Genomic DNA, 17,249 nt, shown 5'->3' with positions numbered 1-17,249 from the left:
TAGCCTGGTAGTACCTTTTAAACCTGGGATTAAAAGTGAGATGCCAAGTAGATGATTTATGCTCTCTCTTGTAACATAGTTAATACTAAAACTGAAAGCATGATAAATGAAGATAAATATCTCAGGGTTCTTTCCATTAGACTGGCAGCTGAAGTGCTTAAAAAATCCTCCACATGCATTAACCTGAACATTATAAAAATTCTACCTGCAACCACAGTAAGTTTTAGCAAGTGAAACCTGTATGTGACTGTGGATTGTATTGTAGACAGGAACTCAATTCTAATTTACTTTGAAGTTTTCTACAGCATCCAAGGTATTGAGAGGTACAATAAACACATACATGCCAATAAAAAGGAGTTGAACAGTATTAGATTTATAAATAGATACAAGAAAACAACATCTTGAAAGTGAAGCCAAATAGGCAGATGTTATCAGTATTTACTTTCATATTCTGGAAATGTGAAAGGAAGGTCTTACAATAGGACTTTAGAATTTACACTTCTGGGACTGCTAACTGAACTATTCAGAAACCAGGATTCTGGCTTTCAAAATCATGCTAAAAAATATGTTTTTATTTACTTGTTGCCTTCTACTGCCATTTTGCAGAGAAACATTTTCATGCTTCTGTAACCATGAGGAATAGAATTATTTCCCCTAAATTTAAGCTATCATTTCTTTCTTAATCTAATTAGTTCATAATCTAGGACATAACAGACCAAAGGGACAGAGTAACATAATCACTGGCAACACCCAAAAACAAGGCAAGATTTATCTTTTACCCCAAAACTCTTGAGAAAATTTGTAACAGCTCCAGTTTACATTTCAAATACAAACTAAACTACTCATGCACAGAACATATTAAAAGCCTCTTAGGCTTTTCCAAGCTCGTAGATCAGAGATACATTCTTACCTAAAGATGCAAAGGGAGACATATTAGGATTTTTGAAAGTCTCTAAGTCTACACTGAGAACCTCTGAAAATCTGTCATTCATTTATGAACATTAAACATTTTACAGTTTTAACCACAAAGCATTTTAAAGTACAGAATACATGGGAATTCCAGTTCAGAGACATTGTTAAAAGTTGACTCTAACAGCTGAGACCGGAGCAGAATATAAAAATTAAAAACAGAATAAGGATTTAGTAATCATTTATTCCTCTGGTTTTATTCTCCTGCCTGTAACTTTTATTTCTGCTGAGCTTGGCAGATGTCCCACAGAATGGGAGATGTCCAGTATTACACAGTCAAGTCTTATGTCTCAGATGAAAAGCATATGGAGTATGGCTTACTACATATTTTCATTGAAACCAGGCTGATTTTCAGATGCCTGGTAAACTGGAAAAATGACACAATGTATAAGTGGATAAAACCTTCATTTACAGCAGATGCACTACCAGCTACAGTGTATTTGATGTCCGTGGACAGAGCTGTTACACAGTCCAAACTGTCCTGAATTTCAACAATTAGTATTTAGGATTTAGGATTCACAACTCTACCTCTACAGAAGAATATTAACTAGAAAAAAAACAAGAAGAAAATGAAAAGGACAAGATAAGAAATCCTCTCTTCCTTATTTCCAATTCTGAATACTTTAATTTCTGTTTGTTTTCTGTTCATTAAAATGACTTCATTCCACCAGCTGTGATATGGTGCAATACTTACTAAGCCATCTGCCAGTTCAGTTTTTTTGGAAACAGGTGCCTCCTTCTGACATGGAAGAGCCAGAAAAGAGATGGAATTTGATGAATGAACATTTAATGAATTAATGAACATTGAGAAATCAATGAAAGGGAACCAAGTTTCACTTACTGTAAAGCCTGATTTGGACCAGCCACGAATGCCAATATTTGAACTAGTGATAATACTCTTGAAAATGCTTTCAATTGTTTAACTAGTCCACAGAATGTTTGGTGAGAAATCTGCAGCTTTTAAAAAAATTCTCACAGTGTAAATCTAATGCAAATGGCAACTGTGTGAGGATTCACACATTCTGGTTTATTTAAAAAATACACTTGTATTTCAAATATAGACAGTTCTTGGCTACTGTTCATGTCATTAACAGTTTTAAAAGCCTCGGGCCATCCTCTGTAAGCAGGCACAGGGCATCTGCAAATTACAATAATGCAGAACAGACCCACATTTTGTTTACTTCAACAGCTTCTGATCATTTTCCATAACAGATGTATCACAAAAAGGTTCTGACTGATACTAGAAAAGTCTTCTAAATGAGAAGTCCCCAGTTTGCCTTTAAAGCATTACTTTTTTTTTTGGTCCTTGAGGCTATCAGTTTATTGAAATAGCTATCTTAAAAGCATATGTTATTTTTCTTTATTGGGTGTACTGTAGCCTAAAACTGTGGGCCAGCAGAGTTAGGTCAGAGCTAAGTGAGCACAGATTTTCTGCCCCCATTGCAGAACCAGCAAGGTAAAAAACAAATATGAATACAAAGGAGCCCACTTCACATCAAATAAATGTTGAAAAATGGAGGTTTTGAAAGTAGAGAAATTAAGCTATCACAAGTTAATGAAGAGAATTTGATGTATAATTTGTGGCTTTTTTGGTTCATGATGTCCATAAAATGCATTAAAAAAAATATTCACTGTAGATATTATGTTTAAATAGGTTTCCTTTTTAAAAAAATTCTGAAAGCAAAAGCAGTAATCAAGCCACTGATAATTGAGAATAATTTTTCTGGTTGCAAACTTCTCAGCCAAGAAGGTTTTTGTGTGGGCAATAACAGTCTATGAAGCACTGTCTCACTCTCATGCTTTTAGCAACTGGAATAACTATGTTCTTTTGCATGTCATTGATGGAATTAATAATATAAAAATAAGTTGTCCCAATATTGTAAAGAAATCTGAAACCATAACAATTTCCAATATTAAACCCACTGCTTGCTTATATTGGAATAATTGTGCTTAACAGTTTGCAGGCATTAATATTAGCTTGTGCCTGATAGGTTTAATTTAATGTCTGTGAGAAAATGCAAGAATTATATCAACTATATTAATTATAGTTTTATCATCTGAAGAGGGATATTTTTTCTTAAAAGCACTTTTCACATGGAGGTCCAAGATAAACATTTTTCTTTCTTTCATCAAAGTGATGAGGTTTGATGAGAGAAATGAAGAGATGAAAAAGCTTATTAAATCACTTAATTCATACTGCTGCCAGCATGGGATTTTCCTTTACATTTTTCAGTGTTTTGCCATCTGTATTACTTATACAACAGGGATTCCATTGCTTCTCATGAGAGGCTTTTCTACAGTCTCATAGATCTTAGCTTCAGAAGATATATCTTTAAACTCTGTATGAAATTAAAACAAATTTTAGGCCATGACTCCCTACAGTTTCCCTGCCTGCTGTAGTCCTGCCTGGAATACTCCCAGCTGGCTGAAAACTCAATCCATAGCTAGTCCATCTTTCCTCACCATGGGCTGCACTGGGGGTCCAGAACAGTCCCTGCTTAAACATTTCAACAGACATTTACCTAAGGTATAGTGCTCTTAGCCTTGCAAAATGTGCCTACAGTGTAAAAGAATTATGTTTCCAGGGTGATCAATCTATTTAGAGCCAATTTCTTACTGACCTGGTTTTTTTAATCAATTCACAGTCCAAGTGAATCCATTACTAAAAGAGAAGAGCAGCAAAACAACACAGTTTGGATACAATAGTCAGATAACTGTAATAAAATACAAAATGCTGATAATATACTAACAACAGCACTTTAAGATGAGACAATGAAACACATACGAAATCCTGAATAACCATCACTTATTTCCAGAAGTTTCATGACATTCATTTCACCTAACTTCTGGTGCTGTCATCTGAACTTGCTACCCAAGAGTCTCCTTGTGATCAACAGAGAGAAATTTCTCTGACTCCACAAGTAAATCTTGGTTGACCTGGTATATGCATTTAATCAAAGAAGGGCACCTTAACACCCTATACAAGGTACAATCTTCATTAATGCAAAAAGAAAATATTCTAAGCTGGCTGATTTAGGAGACATCATTTCCGGACATCATCTAGTAAATATTTGAACGATTTTGCTTCCTAAAAATGATACTCAAGTGAGTGTGCAGGCAAAGAAAAGCAGAAATTAGTAGAAAAACATCAGCTGATCACTAATTTGATGAACTAGAAATAAAGTTATTTATGTTCAAGACAAAAATGCTATTCACTGAACATTGCTATTAGGGCTCAGGCCACAATGCTGAAGCAGTAACAAATCAGAATGTATAATTTAAAACCAAAGATGAAGCTTTATTAGTTATTTATAATAGAATTTGATCACAGATTTGACCAAAAATATTGACATAAAAATCACGTCAGAGCATAAAAATACAAGCAAGATGTTCTATAATCAAGCTTAGCCTCCAGCTAATAAGCTAAGATTGAACTATTTGATTTTTAAATAAAAGTTACTTTGGCTGTGGCTAGCCTGAATGTGGATGCATATTCGAACAATATAGACATCACCAATTTCATCTCCAAATTTCCTGTACATATATTTCTAGTGAGACAGATTAAAGATTTTTAAAGATTTGAATTTTCTGTGGAGGGAAATTACTCAAGTAATAATACAGCTTTAGATAAAAGTCCACTAAAAAGGCTTTCTCATTGGTTTGTGTTGGGAAGAAAATATACCACTTTAATGATAGGATAGTTATAAGAGATTTGGTCTTGTCTACATATTTCACTGGAGATGGGGGATTATCTTTCCAGCAAAGGATGTATTTGGAGAGATAAAGAACACAATATTACTCAGGCAGCGAGGTACTTCCATTAATATTTACAGAGCAATAAGTTGTACAGAAGCAAGGAGTCCAAACTCACAGAAGCCCTAATCTTGGTATCTGTATGCAGCTAATCTTTGTGCTGTCCCATCATGGCTTCTGATGCCTCCCTAACCAGGGAGAAAAAACTCCATTTTAATTCCTTCCTTTGCTTGTACAGCAGTAAAACCAACAATAAAAAGAATGCCCAGCTTTTGTGGCAGAATCAGCAAGAGAGTGGGCAATGTTTTTGAGAGCTATTACTGAACTATGTTTATTAGTACTGAAAAAAAGAAAATATTTATCTTTATGGAGTGCAAAAATAGTCTGCAGTTGCTCTGTCCACTTCAAATTAGACATCCATAATACAGTTCAACAAATATGAATATATGAAAACACACGGCAAATATTTTTCTTGCACTCTTCATAAAAAGGTTAGTGCATGTACTGTATTTTTTTCTTGAGGGAAACAGATGTCAGGAACTAGGTACCTTACTGTTGCCGTAAATGTCCTCTCCCTCTCTGAAAGTGTTGTTTATTCCTCTTACACAGTTTTTCACTCCCTTTTCATTCCCTCTTTGACACCAGTTTATCTTTGAATTCAGATCTTAACTTGAACATGCTCTTGGGAAGTGTGACATGCTGTTATGAAATAAGTGTGCTATTACCAGATGAGAGAACCTTCCGCTAACCTGACTGACTGCTTACAAGAGGAAGGATTTAAATCACAGGCACTGGGGTGATTTGTAAGGCTATCTTACTGTCAGCTGCTTAGACTTTTAAAAATACATTCCTTTAAACAAACAGCATATGCATTTTTCTTTAGGATGTCAGTAAGACAGACTTCTCATTTTCCAAAAGCCTTCTGGATTCTTTCAGAGTCTGCTGCCTTTTCACATCAATATAGTACAGCATTCATATAATATAACAAAAGTCAAAACCTTACATAAAGATTTTAGGTTTAAATTGTCCAAATGCACAAAACTAATTTAAAAGACATTTTTTAAAGCACAGAAACAGTATATAAGCATGGAGAGTAAGGACATCTGTTAAATTTTTAACTTATAATTCAACAGTAAAGAGTAAATACACAAGTGCTATGGGAATAATTTTTCAAAACAGGTTTTAAAGGCTTTACTACACATTAGCACACAAGTTATTTCATTCAGTTTCAACCAATGATAACTTGTTTAAACAAGTGCTTTATTTTGCTTTTCCCAGTATGAGAGAGAGGGCACAGCACTTAACACTGTCAGATATTCAGCAATGCAATTGTAAGATCCATAACATTAGCTGCATTTTCCATGTTAGTTTTGAACCCGCACTATTTGAGTTTAAGATGTAATTACATTTGCTACCAGCTGAAGTTTGTTGTCATCACATAGAGAATATGTGAAGAGAATAAGCACAGCCTTTGTGCACTACAGTCAAACTATATAAAAATGTTAAGGAGGAAGGACATGTAGCAACTATTCTTCATAATCCTGGGACTCACTTCCTACTTCTGTATGTGGATGACTCATCTTTCAAAGATTAAAATAACATTCATTATTAGAAAATGCTCACAGTGAAAGACACTACCATCTGTCCTACAAACAGGAACTTCATTAATGCACAGTAAGAGTCTTAGATATGTGCCTACATTATTTGTGTAGACTAGAGTTCATAGATACTTGTGAATTCCACTTTAGATATCACTTAAAAATTTGCACTGAAAAAGGAAATCACTATAAAAGTAATGTAGCAGCAGAAATTAAGAAACATTTTGTATTTAATAATGCGTGGAAGTGATAATGACAGGAATTAAAAAAAACCCCATTAATTCATGTTATTGTTATTACTCAGGATGTGATATCATGAAGTCCCAAGCTAAATTAAAATGACCAATTATACTTTAGGTACAGTGGCATCAACAACATACTAAGAACATACATATATACAGATATAATTATGCCTATATAGATAATGCCTTTTAATGTTAATACAGTGTTACTATAAAAAAAGTGGGACACCAAAATTAGTCTATAATTTGGAAATATGATCAAATTAAATATCTGATTATCTGAGAAAAGATATCCCACGTTTAACCCAAGACAGGAAAGCCAATCCAGCCAGTGGCTACAAAGAAAGCAACAAAGTTGTCATATTGGTAGGAGAGGTGCCAAATTTAGATATTCCAAATTCAAAGCAATTAAATATATAATCTACTTGTGTGAAGCTCTGATGGATGTCTAACCATCTATACTTATGACAGCAAAGTTGAACATGATTTACTGAGGCAGAACTAATATAATAAGCTTCATAAGCAACTTACGTTTCAAATACTATGGAGGAGCCAGAGAGTTTATGCTACAAAATTCATTATGTTGATGATAAGGACCAAGATAGAGGTTTTAGACACATTAATGAAAGCATAGCATCAAGAAAGGGAGAGAATAAAATATCAGAGACATAAAGGAAACATAACGGGCAGATTATAGATTTAAATGCATTGAAGGATGGTGGCAGTGTCAATTGTTAAAGAGAAATAGGGAGAATGGAAGAATTTCCAAGGGAATACACAGTCTGGATTTGGCTGCATTATGCTTCCACTGGTGCTGTGACATCTAGGAAAAATACTGTGTACTGAAATGATGGATTGGATGTCACAAGGCAAGATGGGAAAAAACAGACTGAGTCACCAAGCCAGAGTGGTAACTGAAATTTTCAGTGGATCAGATTATTGACCTCTTGTCCCTTCAGCAGAAGTACAATATGAGAACTATTGGGCAAATGCCCTCCCTTGTAAGGAAGGGCACCCAAAGGAGACGTGATGGAACGTCAGAGATGGAACATAAAGTTGATTATGAATTCACAAGATGTTACACCAGATGTTCTGAGTGATTAGAAATAAACTGCAGCTGAGAAAGTGAGTGGAATCCTGAGACTTTGTTCAAGAAGTCATGAGAGACTGGTGCAGAAGCTCAGATGGAATAAAAATGAGCAAATGGTGGGGAAAGTAGGAATGATTGTTAAGATATTCTCATTAATTTTAAAGTGCTAAAAATCTGAACTATGGGTCTGGATGAAAAGAAATTGTTTGGCTTATAGGAAAACATAATCTATCACTCTGAAAAAGAGTGTAAGAAGATCTAAAAACAGACAAGATTTTCAGCAGCCTAAAAATCCAATAGGGTCCTAGATCCTGCTCCCTGTTTTATAAGTTACAAGTTCATGAGTCTTGTCCTTGTTGACATTTGTTCCTGAGAAAAATGCTAAACTACTTACAGTGAAGGAAAATATTTTGAAGACAGCAAATGGAACTATCATAAACTAATATTAAAGTACCAGGACCCAAAGGTGGGAACTTAACATTGAGTGTCAAAATGTGAGGAATGTAAATACCAGGAATATATAAAATACTTTATTAATTTATTCCATGTTTCAGATGATTTTTCATCTCAGATTTGATTTTGAAATTTTTCATCTCAGATTTGATTTCAGCATTTGCATTTACATACGTAGATCAAATATCCCTGTAAGAATGAAGCACAAAAACCTACTCCTTTACATGATTTTGCCTTTAGTTTGCACATATTTTATGATGTAGTTTTCCCTTCCTAAAATGAGTAAACTGCTGAAATGAAAACTTATCTACCAAATCAACATCAGCAGAAAGTTTTAAGGTTGAAAGTTTTAAAGTGGCAAAGTTTGCAGATAGCAGACTAAAGCTAAGTCAACATTTCTTATATTTCTGAAGTTTATATGCTTCCTTTTCTATCAGAGATCTCACAAGATCTCTGTATCTGCCTGTCAAACAGAAGCTGTGCAGCTGTAAGGAAAATGGTAGTTGGAAAGATAATGTTAGCAGAATTCAGGCATCTCTCTCAGAGCAGCCTACTCATCTGCTGCATGGAAGAAACCCACAACTGGCTGAGTAAGGGAATTTACTGTTTCCCAGGAAAGGAAATTGCCTGCACACATCTGGCAAAATGTTCTAAATGTTTAGTTTTGACAAAATACACATTTCAGCTCTGCTTATAAGGTGAGTTCTGTAGAGTGGGTATCTTCTTTCTAAAAACGGAAAAATCTAATTTGTACATTAAATATGTCAATCCACTATTTGGTATTTTATGGCATATACTGTATACACTCAGCTCTAAAGAAAGCAGGAACTCACAGGCTGAAAGCTGTATTTTAGTTTACAGGAAAAATGTATCATGAATGTAAATACAACACTCCATATTGACGGCAGAAATGAAAGATGAAGAGAACAACAAACATGAAAGAAATACTGAGAGGATGTGACTAGCCTGAATTATAACTTTTTACTCAGTTTCTGACATTTATAAGACTCCATGCCAAATTATTTAAATTCCTCTCTACTTCAACATGTCTAACAAAGAAATGGTCATTCTCATAACTGGCAGGGGACAGATCTTCTCAGTCATTCAGTTTTCAGAATAAGTCCTCCCTTTCAAGCAGACTTGTTAAAAAGCCTCTAAGGCTCAGTAAAAAGGCTGTATGCAGGCATCTTCCTTCCTCTTCCTCAGATTTCAAGGACAAGAATGGATTTAACTTGCCTTACTTTTCACACCAGTTTTCTAAATTTAGCTGTTACTACTTTCTTTTCTCCTGAACTCTGACTGGCTTTGACTCTCTGGAGAGGCAGAGAAGACCACTTCCTCCTCCACAGCTGGGAAAGCTGCTCCCAAAAGGATAGAAAGGGTGAAAGATCACAATCTACTGCTCCAAAAGATGCACCAAATACGGCACTAAGCTGCAGCGAAGGGTTAAAGGGATGTGTATTTATTTCGTTGGCAAGGTGAACCATCACTAACTTTCCTGGACAGTGGGAGAGAGCACCTCATTAAAGCAATATGAGTCCATTGGACCCAGATGGGGAAACAGCAAAACTCTCTCTTGGTTACGTGTGTTTGGGGGGGTGTATTTCAGTTACTGCCCCGACAGCCTGGGATTATCAATGAAAGCTTGGGGAAAACTTTACCATGGTGCACCTCAGGGTGTTACTCCAAGACCTAGATGAGAAGCACAGTGAGTAGAAGCTAAGTGGTGGTGCCTGCTGTGCTGGTGAGAGTCTTCCATTAGGAGTTTGTTGTCACTTCTCAGAATAATACTTGTGCTTTCCTTATCTTTTCCCCAAACTGCAGACAGCTGCCATAGCAACTAGCAACTGGCCATTTACTCATTCATTCATTCACAACGACAAAAAACCAAGACACAAAAACCAAGCCCAGCTTAAAACACAGTAAAAGGTGAACTTGTTTGTCTTTCCAGTATTCCTACAACCACAGTTCTCCCTAGTGGAGGCCCAAGATACAGCAAGGTTTCCTAGGCAGTCTCCAAATTCAGTTTGGCTCCTGGCCTCATTACAGCACAAGGGCCTCCCAGGGTCATGCTTTGGCTTTTCATAAAGGAAAACAGACTCCAGTTCAAACCTTTAGAGACACTCATCTCTCCTCCAAAACTCGGCAAATCTGAGCTGCCAGATTACAATGGTGCTGTGACTCATTAGGGTGGCATACAGATGGCAAGCTTTATAGCCATTCAAAAACAACTGATTTAATCAAGCCTCTCATGGAGATCCTGTCCAATGAACTCTCAGCAGATTCTCCTTTACATCTTGTCGTTTATATGTGTTCAGTCCCTTGAGTAGGCTTCTAATAATTAAAAAGCACACTCCTAAAATACTACACTGCTCAGTCTCATATTTTCATTTAATATGTAATTAAAGAATTTTAAAAATCTATGAAAATATAATCAGAAAAATAAAGATTATCCTCCAATTCTTCCTCATTAAGAGACAGATATTCCCAGGGCTGGAGCAATCGGATTTTTAGCACTACTCTATTAACTATACACACAAGGTGGTGAAAGGAAGGATGACTAGTATGATATGGCCCCTAATTTTTTTGGGCTAGCTGTGCAAGAAAAACAGGGAACAGACCAACTTAAGGATAAGTTGCAATAGGAAATTATCATTTAAATCAGCAAATTAATTAAAGTACCCAAATAACAGAAAATACTGAATTGGAATGTCTGCTTAGATAGAAATGCTTCACACAGTGTAGTGCGTTAATCTAATGCTATTTTCTGTCTTTTGGATAATAGTAGGTTGGTCAAGTATCTTGCAAAGACTGTTATTTACATGGAATTAAACATTCTTTCAAAGATTTCAATTAATTGAAAATTAGAAATCAGTATACAACAAGTTTGAAACTTTGTTATCAATGCAAGTAGCTGTCACATTATCTGCTCGGGTATTGCAAGACAAAATTGAAGGGATGGAGAATGCATATTTCATATACCAAACCCTCCAAATACATAAATTTTGTTGCAAATAATCTTGACCATTCCAAACATATCCCTTTGTTTCCTCTGGTTAGAAAGATGAACAGTGGCATATGAATACTCCACAGGAAAAAATTCAACAAATTGGTTTCACTCATCACAGTCCAAATATAATCAGAATCTTTCTGGAATTCACCAGAATTAAATTCTAGAGATTTTCCTTTCCAGAGGTAACTATGTAAAGAAATATCAGCAGTTTCCAACAATCTAAGACATGAATTTTAGCTGCTGCAACTCCTTTTGACAACCCCTGAACACAACTTCCATGATATAAAAAAGTAAAGCCATGTTAATTCACTATATGAGATAAAGCAAGTTATGTAAGAGTCTGTCTTAAGAGATCCTGAGACATGCTGGGATTTTCCTTGAATATGAGAAACTTTGGTCAGCGATTCATGTTAGTTTGACTAGCACAGCATTCCCTTTGTTTGTTTTAATTAAGAAAAATCTATAGTTTCCAGATCCAGACCTAGCCAAAATCTCAGGCAGTTTGTCTTCAGGAGTCAGTATCCTATCATGCTGGTCTCAAGAAGACAATTTCTCCTTACAGAGAGGTAAACTTTTCCAAAATTTCACTGGAATGGACTCTTTCCTTCCTAGGGTCTGGTAACGCTAGTAGTTTTCCACTTTTTCAAAATGACTGATCATTGCAGAGACCATGGGAGTTGAGAAGTAGTCCTTTTTACTCTTACATACAAATTTCAAAGACTTTATTAGAATTTCTCTCCCCTTTTATGGGTATTTCCCACTCCCAAGGGCACAGAATTGGGCTAGGGAGAGCTAACAGGGTAATTCCTATTTAGCCATGCCACTTCCTGAGCTATCCCTTACTGCCACTGCCTCTGGATAGTTCTTCCTCTTCCAGTCCCAGCTAGCTTGTGATTTCTAACTCTTTTATTAACATTAGCATTTTCAAAGTTAGCCATGACATAAAGAAAAAAAAAAGTGCCTTTAAAATAATAAATAAAAAGCTTGTAAACCCTTAACTCCTGAAAGACGTGCCTAAAAATGAGTGTTCATCTCAGAGATTCAGCAAAATACAAATTCTGTGTTCAACTGAAAACCTCTAATTACTGCCCCTCATGTTCTCTTTGCAAGGATGTACCCAAGCCTGCTTTTATATGCTTGGGACAGTGTCTTTCTCCGTAATTCCACAATGCATTGTACACCATCTAAATTACATCTTGGTTCAGCACATTTTAAAGAAAATAAATTAAGAACAAACAAGCCCAGGGACATATGTACATATATATGCATGTGTGTGTGTGTCTGTGTGTGTCTGTGTGTGTGCTTAGTGGGGGTGGTCGAGGGTAAAGAGCTAAAAAATGATTACCATCGCAAATAATTTACTAGCATAGTTGGAGGCTATCGGAACTGATTGCTCTGTCTAGGAAACTCTTAATTAGAGCCGTGCTGCAGGAATTCGCAGGGGTCCTGCCGCTGCCGGCTCCTCCCTGGGGTTTCCTCTCGCCGCCCCGCTCCCGCCAGCCGCTGTGCGCTGCCCCCCGGCCCCGGCGAGCCCGGGAGGGAGGAGCGGCTCCGCTCCACACGTGTGCCGGCTCTTACCCACTCCTGCTATAAGGGCAGGGGAGCGAGTGCCGGGGCTGGCCAGGCGCGGGGCTCGGCGGGGAGCGGCGCAGGAAGGCAGCGGGCCAGGCGGGGCGGCCGCAGCTGCTTCCCGCGCCTGACAGCTGCGGGCACGGCGGGAGCGGCCGCACCTCCCCGGCCCGCCCGGGGCAGGCAGGCAAGGCCAGCCCTCGCCTGACGGCACATGGCAGCGGAGCGCTCGGCTGCGTCGCAGGTTAGCTAGGGCCGGGCTCTGGCCAGCGCATCCAGGCTCTCTAGGTCCGCCGAGTTACCGCAGGGATTAAAATGCAGCTGGCCGCCTGCTTCTTTTTGGGCTGCGGCATAATCTTAGCTTCAGGATACAACTCCTTCAGTAAGAGCATGGAGACGATAGGCAAGAAGCAGTACCAGGTTCAGCACGGGTCGTGCAGCTACACCTTCCTCCTGCCCGAGGCGGACAACTGCCGCTCCTCCACTCCGTACGTGTCCAACGCGGTGCAAAGGGATGCACCTCTGGACTATGATGATTCAGTTCAAAGACTGCAGCTACTTGAGAACATCATGGAAAACAACACTCAGTGGCTCATGAAGGTAGGGTCATATAATTTCTGTCCCCAAAATCTAACATCCTGTTATCTCTTTCAGTGTGATTTCTTTTTTCTTGAACTGTGCCTAAATTCACAGAGTGCATTGTCTAGGCTAAATTTCTGAATTACCTTTCAATCAAAATGTTGTTTTGAAGTCTGGGAACATAATATTAACTGGCAAGGAAGAGTGAACTGCACAGTTGTGCAGAGACTGCCTTAAAGTTTGTCATTACATTTGAGTTGCTTGGACAAATTACATACACAGATGGATTGTGGGCATGTCTGAAGTTTCTGACATGAGAGAAGCAGCTACTAATTTATAATTAACTGGCAAGGGCTATTTTAGATCTATTTAAAGAATATAGAATGTACCTTTATCTGAGGCATGCCTGAAAAATGTTATCTGAAATGTGATTTCAAAACTTGAATGAAGAAATTAACCTATTAAATCCCACTGATAAAAAACTGTAGTTCCAGCAAAGGCTGCAAGTCAGACTTGCAGTGAAATCAGCCTTGTAAAGTGATAGAATTTCAAGAAAATTCTTTACTGGTTATCCTTTGCATCCTGTAACATTTTCAGTGAAATGTACAAGATTCAAGGGAAAAAATAGTCTGGAAAAGGTGTTACAGATACCACAGATCTTCCCTTAATGCAATACCATTGGATCTAAGGGAAAATTGACATGTTTATTGCCAAAGTGGCAACATTTGTACCAGAAAGAGCAGGGGAAAAAAAATTGCAGCATATATTTTTATTATTACTGGAGAACAAACCTGATCACTATTTCACATGTTTACAGAAATTAATTGGATTCAAAATGCTATGCAGTTCAACAGATTTTGATTTTAAAAATCTTTATTTCACTACTACCTGGGAAGGTGTTATAGTATAGTCTAATTGCATAGTAAATTTATGAGCCTTTATGTTTTGTACCAACATGCCTGTCTTCTAAGCAATAAATATTTTAAGGACTTGGCACTGTATTTCCAAATAAGTGTTCCAGTGATGCCATAATAGTTTCTTTATAGCGGAAAAAAAATCTGTGTTGCAAATAGAGAGAATTCAGTTTTTTACAAAGAATAGCCATTTCATACATAGTTACAAAATAATTTTGCATTAAGACTCACTCCTCTCATCAGTTACAAAGTTACAGAACTCCTGTGATAGAACCAGTGAAACCTGCTGGCGAATTTGTTAGTGTTAAACTTCCCATTCCAAAACAAACAGCAGAGGGTTTTCATCAACCTGGAAATGAGCCTTGAAGATTAAATCCAAAATGCATACACTCGAAGGCTCCAGTGTGGAATTCTAAATCTCTCTTTATAGGTTTAGGACGCTTAATTTAGAGACACAAATCGTGTCAGTTCAGTAGTTTTTGGATTTTTTTTGTTAACAGGCAAACTTACTTTCCTCCACGTACTTACCTTTCTACTTATTAATTTACAATGCTCACTGTTGTAATGCTAATGCCACAATTAACAGATGTGCAATGCAGGATGAAAAGCACACAAAGTAGAACAGTCTAAGCTACCCAGCTGCTAAGCAATTTCCTAACATAAATAGTAAATCACACAGCACTTCAGTCTTAAATGTCACTTAAGTAGACAAACACAGTATCATAAGTGGCATCAGGTAAACAGAAACCAGTAAGCATAGTTATTTAGTAAAAACTATGCTTTTTCCTGTCAGCCCCTGGGAACTCAGTGCCAAGAGGAATAGGATAAGTATCTCTAACCCATTCTTTGGGGGATCAAAAGATAGTTTTTGATTTACAAGACAGAGAAATGTTTCTTGTATTTGAGCAAAGACTTCTAAATAAGATGCTTTAGAACAGCCTGTTGTTTTTTTCCTAGCTCTTCCACAGCTAAACATCCTGTAAAATATCTACTGTTTGCCTTTTTCACTATTTTAACACCTGCTCTCTATGTCATCTGTTTTGTTCACAAAGAGCCTCCAACAAAAAGTAGCTTTTCCTCAGATTTACTTTGCTAGAGACACCTGGTCTGCAAGTGAAGATAAAAAGCAAACAATAACCTTTAAAGTTGCTTACAGAGTTTACTTGCTGGTTTTTTTAAGGTCACTAATACACATTCTTAGGTTCATATTTCAACCTCCCAAAATGTAGTGCAAGGTCAGTCAAGATGGGGTGAAAAAGTTGTATTTGCTTATTTTTTTTTTTTTTAGTGTATTGAAAGTATAATAAAAGATTGCTTTTAAAAATAACCTGACATTTAGCTTCTCAGCAATTGCACAAAAACCTTCACTGGGTCTTTCTCTTTAAAAGTTATTTTTGTTCATTTAAGAGGCAGAACCGGTTTTGTTTTGAAGTTGTGTGAAATATACATTACAAACTTCTAGTGTGAATTAACCTTTAAATGTTGTTCCTGAAATATTGCACATCCCCAAACATTTTTACACACCTCCCCCTCTCCTGCCTTTAATCCATCAACTAAAGGAAACGTTCTGTTTCTGAATGAACACTGGGCTGTATGAATGGAACAGCATGGGAAGTGTGTGCTTCATCTGCTTAATGGACAAACACAATGGGAAGAAAATGAGTTAGATATGTCTAGGTTCTTTTCTGATCTGCTCCTGCATAGGAAGCAAAAGATTTTTTTTCTACAATCACTACAAATTGCTTCTTCATGAAAACACATCTTTTTTCAATCTGAACTTTAATAATGCATTATGTCACTACTGTATGTGCCATACATAAAACTGGAGAATGTTTTTTTAAAAGCAGATTATGTTTAAGCATTCAGATGACAAGCTAGAACAAACCCCTATTCCACCTAATCCATGCTTTAGCAGTAAGCCAGTAAGTGATACTTCGAAGCAAAGGCCAAAATGCTAGATCAGCTGTGCTGCAATATACCTAAAATGAACTTTCCTCTTTGACTTTTCCTATCTTGGGATCAATTTGTATACTGAAGTGTAAGATTTTTTTCTAATGTGTGTGTGAGCAGGGAGCATAAGGCTCTCAATAATAAAATTTTTAATTAACTAGAGACGATAGCAGGCTGGTATGCAAGTGAGATACAAGACTGGAAATTTTAAATATAAACATAAATGTTGGCTATTATACTTTGGAACTTTCAATATACAACACCAGGTTTTCAGATATTCCTAAAAGACAGGCAAACCCTTAGGTTCAACCATTTAACTATTTCTATGTGAATAAATGGCAGCTCTACCATTTGGATCACAGCACTTGTAATCAAGGAACCACATTTTTTCAGATATTAAGACACTGAAATAACTGAATGCTGACTTGAATTTTTCTTCTTAATATATTGACTGGATTCTATGACTCAGGAGATATGACTGTCCACAGCAATAATGTAAAAGAAACAGGTCATATTTTCTTAGTCTTTTCTGTTACAAACAGCTGAAAACAATGTATGATGGAATTGATGACATCATGTGGAATACAGGTAATTTATTAGTAGTTTATCAGCAGATCAAAAGACTAGCAAATAAAAATCTGTGTCAGGAGTCAACATTTAAACCCATTACCAGAGCTTCATCCTGAACCATCCCAGCAGACTAGGAGGGGGATGCACTGCTGATAGAAATGCAGTATCTTTGAATACACTTAACTAAGATTCATTTTCCCTTGTCTTGATACCCTGGAAGGTTATAATTATTTCTGTACTGAATGCCATTTGTCTAATACAAAAAGATACTTTGACATGCTGCCATTCAAAACTATCTGCACACAATGAATAAGGACAAATATATTGAACAGAGTTGGACTTTGAAGTACTCAAGAAATGATTTTGACTCTGAATCCTACATTCCTTTCTTAAGTAATGCATCTGTTTTTACTTATTGTGAGAAGTGCTTGGTTCAGTCTATCAACGATTATTTGCTAAGCAAAAGAAAACTGGTAGGACTCTAAAGAAAATACTTTCTTACTTTCAGACTAGTATGTTACCAGATAAATTTTCCATGCTACTCTGGAT

At 36.8% G+C, this 17,249-nt stretch overlaps 2 protein-coding genes across 3 annotated transcripts in view; one reads left to right on the top strand and one right to left on the bottom strand.

Moving 5' to 3' along the window:
• The window catches only part of MCPH1 (microcephalin 1), a 120,644-nt gene that overhangs the window by 22,235 nt on the left and 81,160 nt on the right, over positions 1–17,249 (bottom strand). The gene's annotated exons all lie outside the window — the stretch shown is intronic.
• ANGPT2 (angiopoietin 2) overlaps positions 12,824–17,249 on the top strand; it is a 42,429-nt gene continuing 38,003 nt past the window's right edge. For both annotated transcript variants that reach the window (XM_066547295.1, XM_066547294.1), the window contains exon 1: positions 12,824–13,287. In XM_066547295.1, the coding sequence (XP_066403392.1) occupies positions 13,003–13,287 (285 nt within the window). In that variant the 5' untranslated portion in view covers positions 12,824–13,002. The remainder of the gene's footprint in view (positions 13,288–17,249) is intronic.

The sequence above is a fragment of the Molothrus aeneus genome, chromosome 3 (genome assembly GCF_037042795.1).
Source record: "Molothrus aeneus isolate 106 chromosome 3, BPBGC_Maene_1.0, whole genome shotgun sequence".
NCBI classification, from domain to species: Eukaryota; Metazoa; Chordata; class Aves; order Passeriformes; family Icteridae; genus Molothrus; species Molothrus aeneus.
This window is presented reverse-complemented; position numbering and strand designations above follow the sequence as displayed.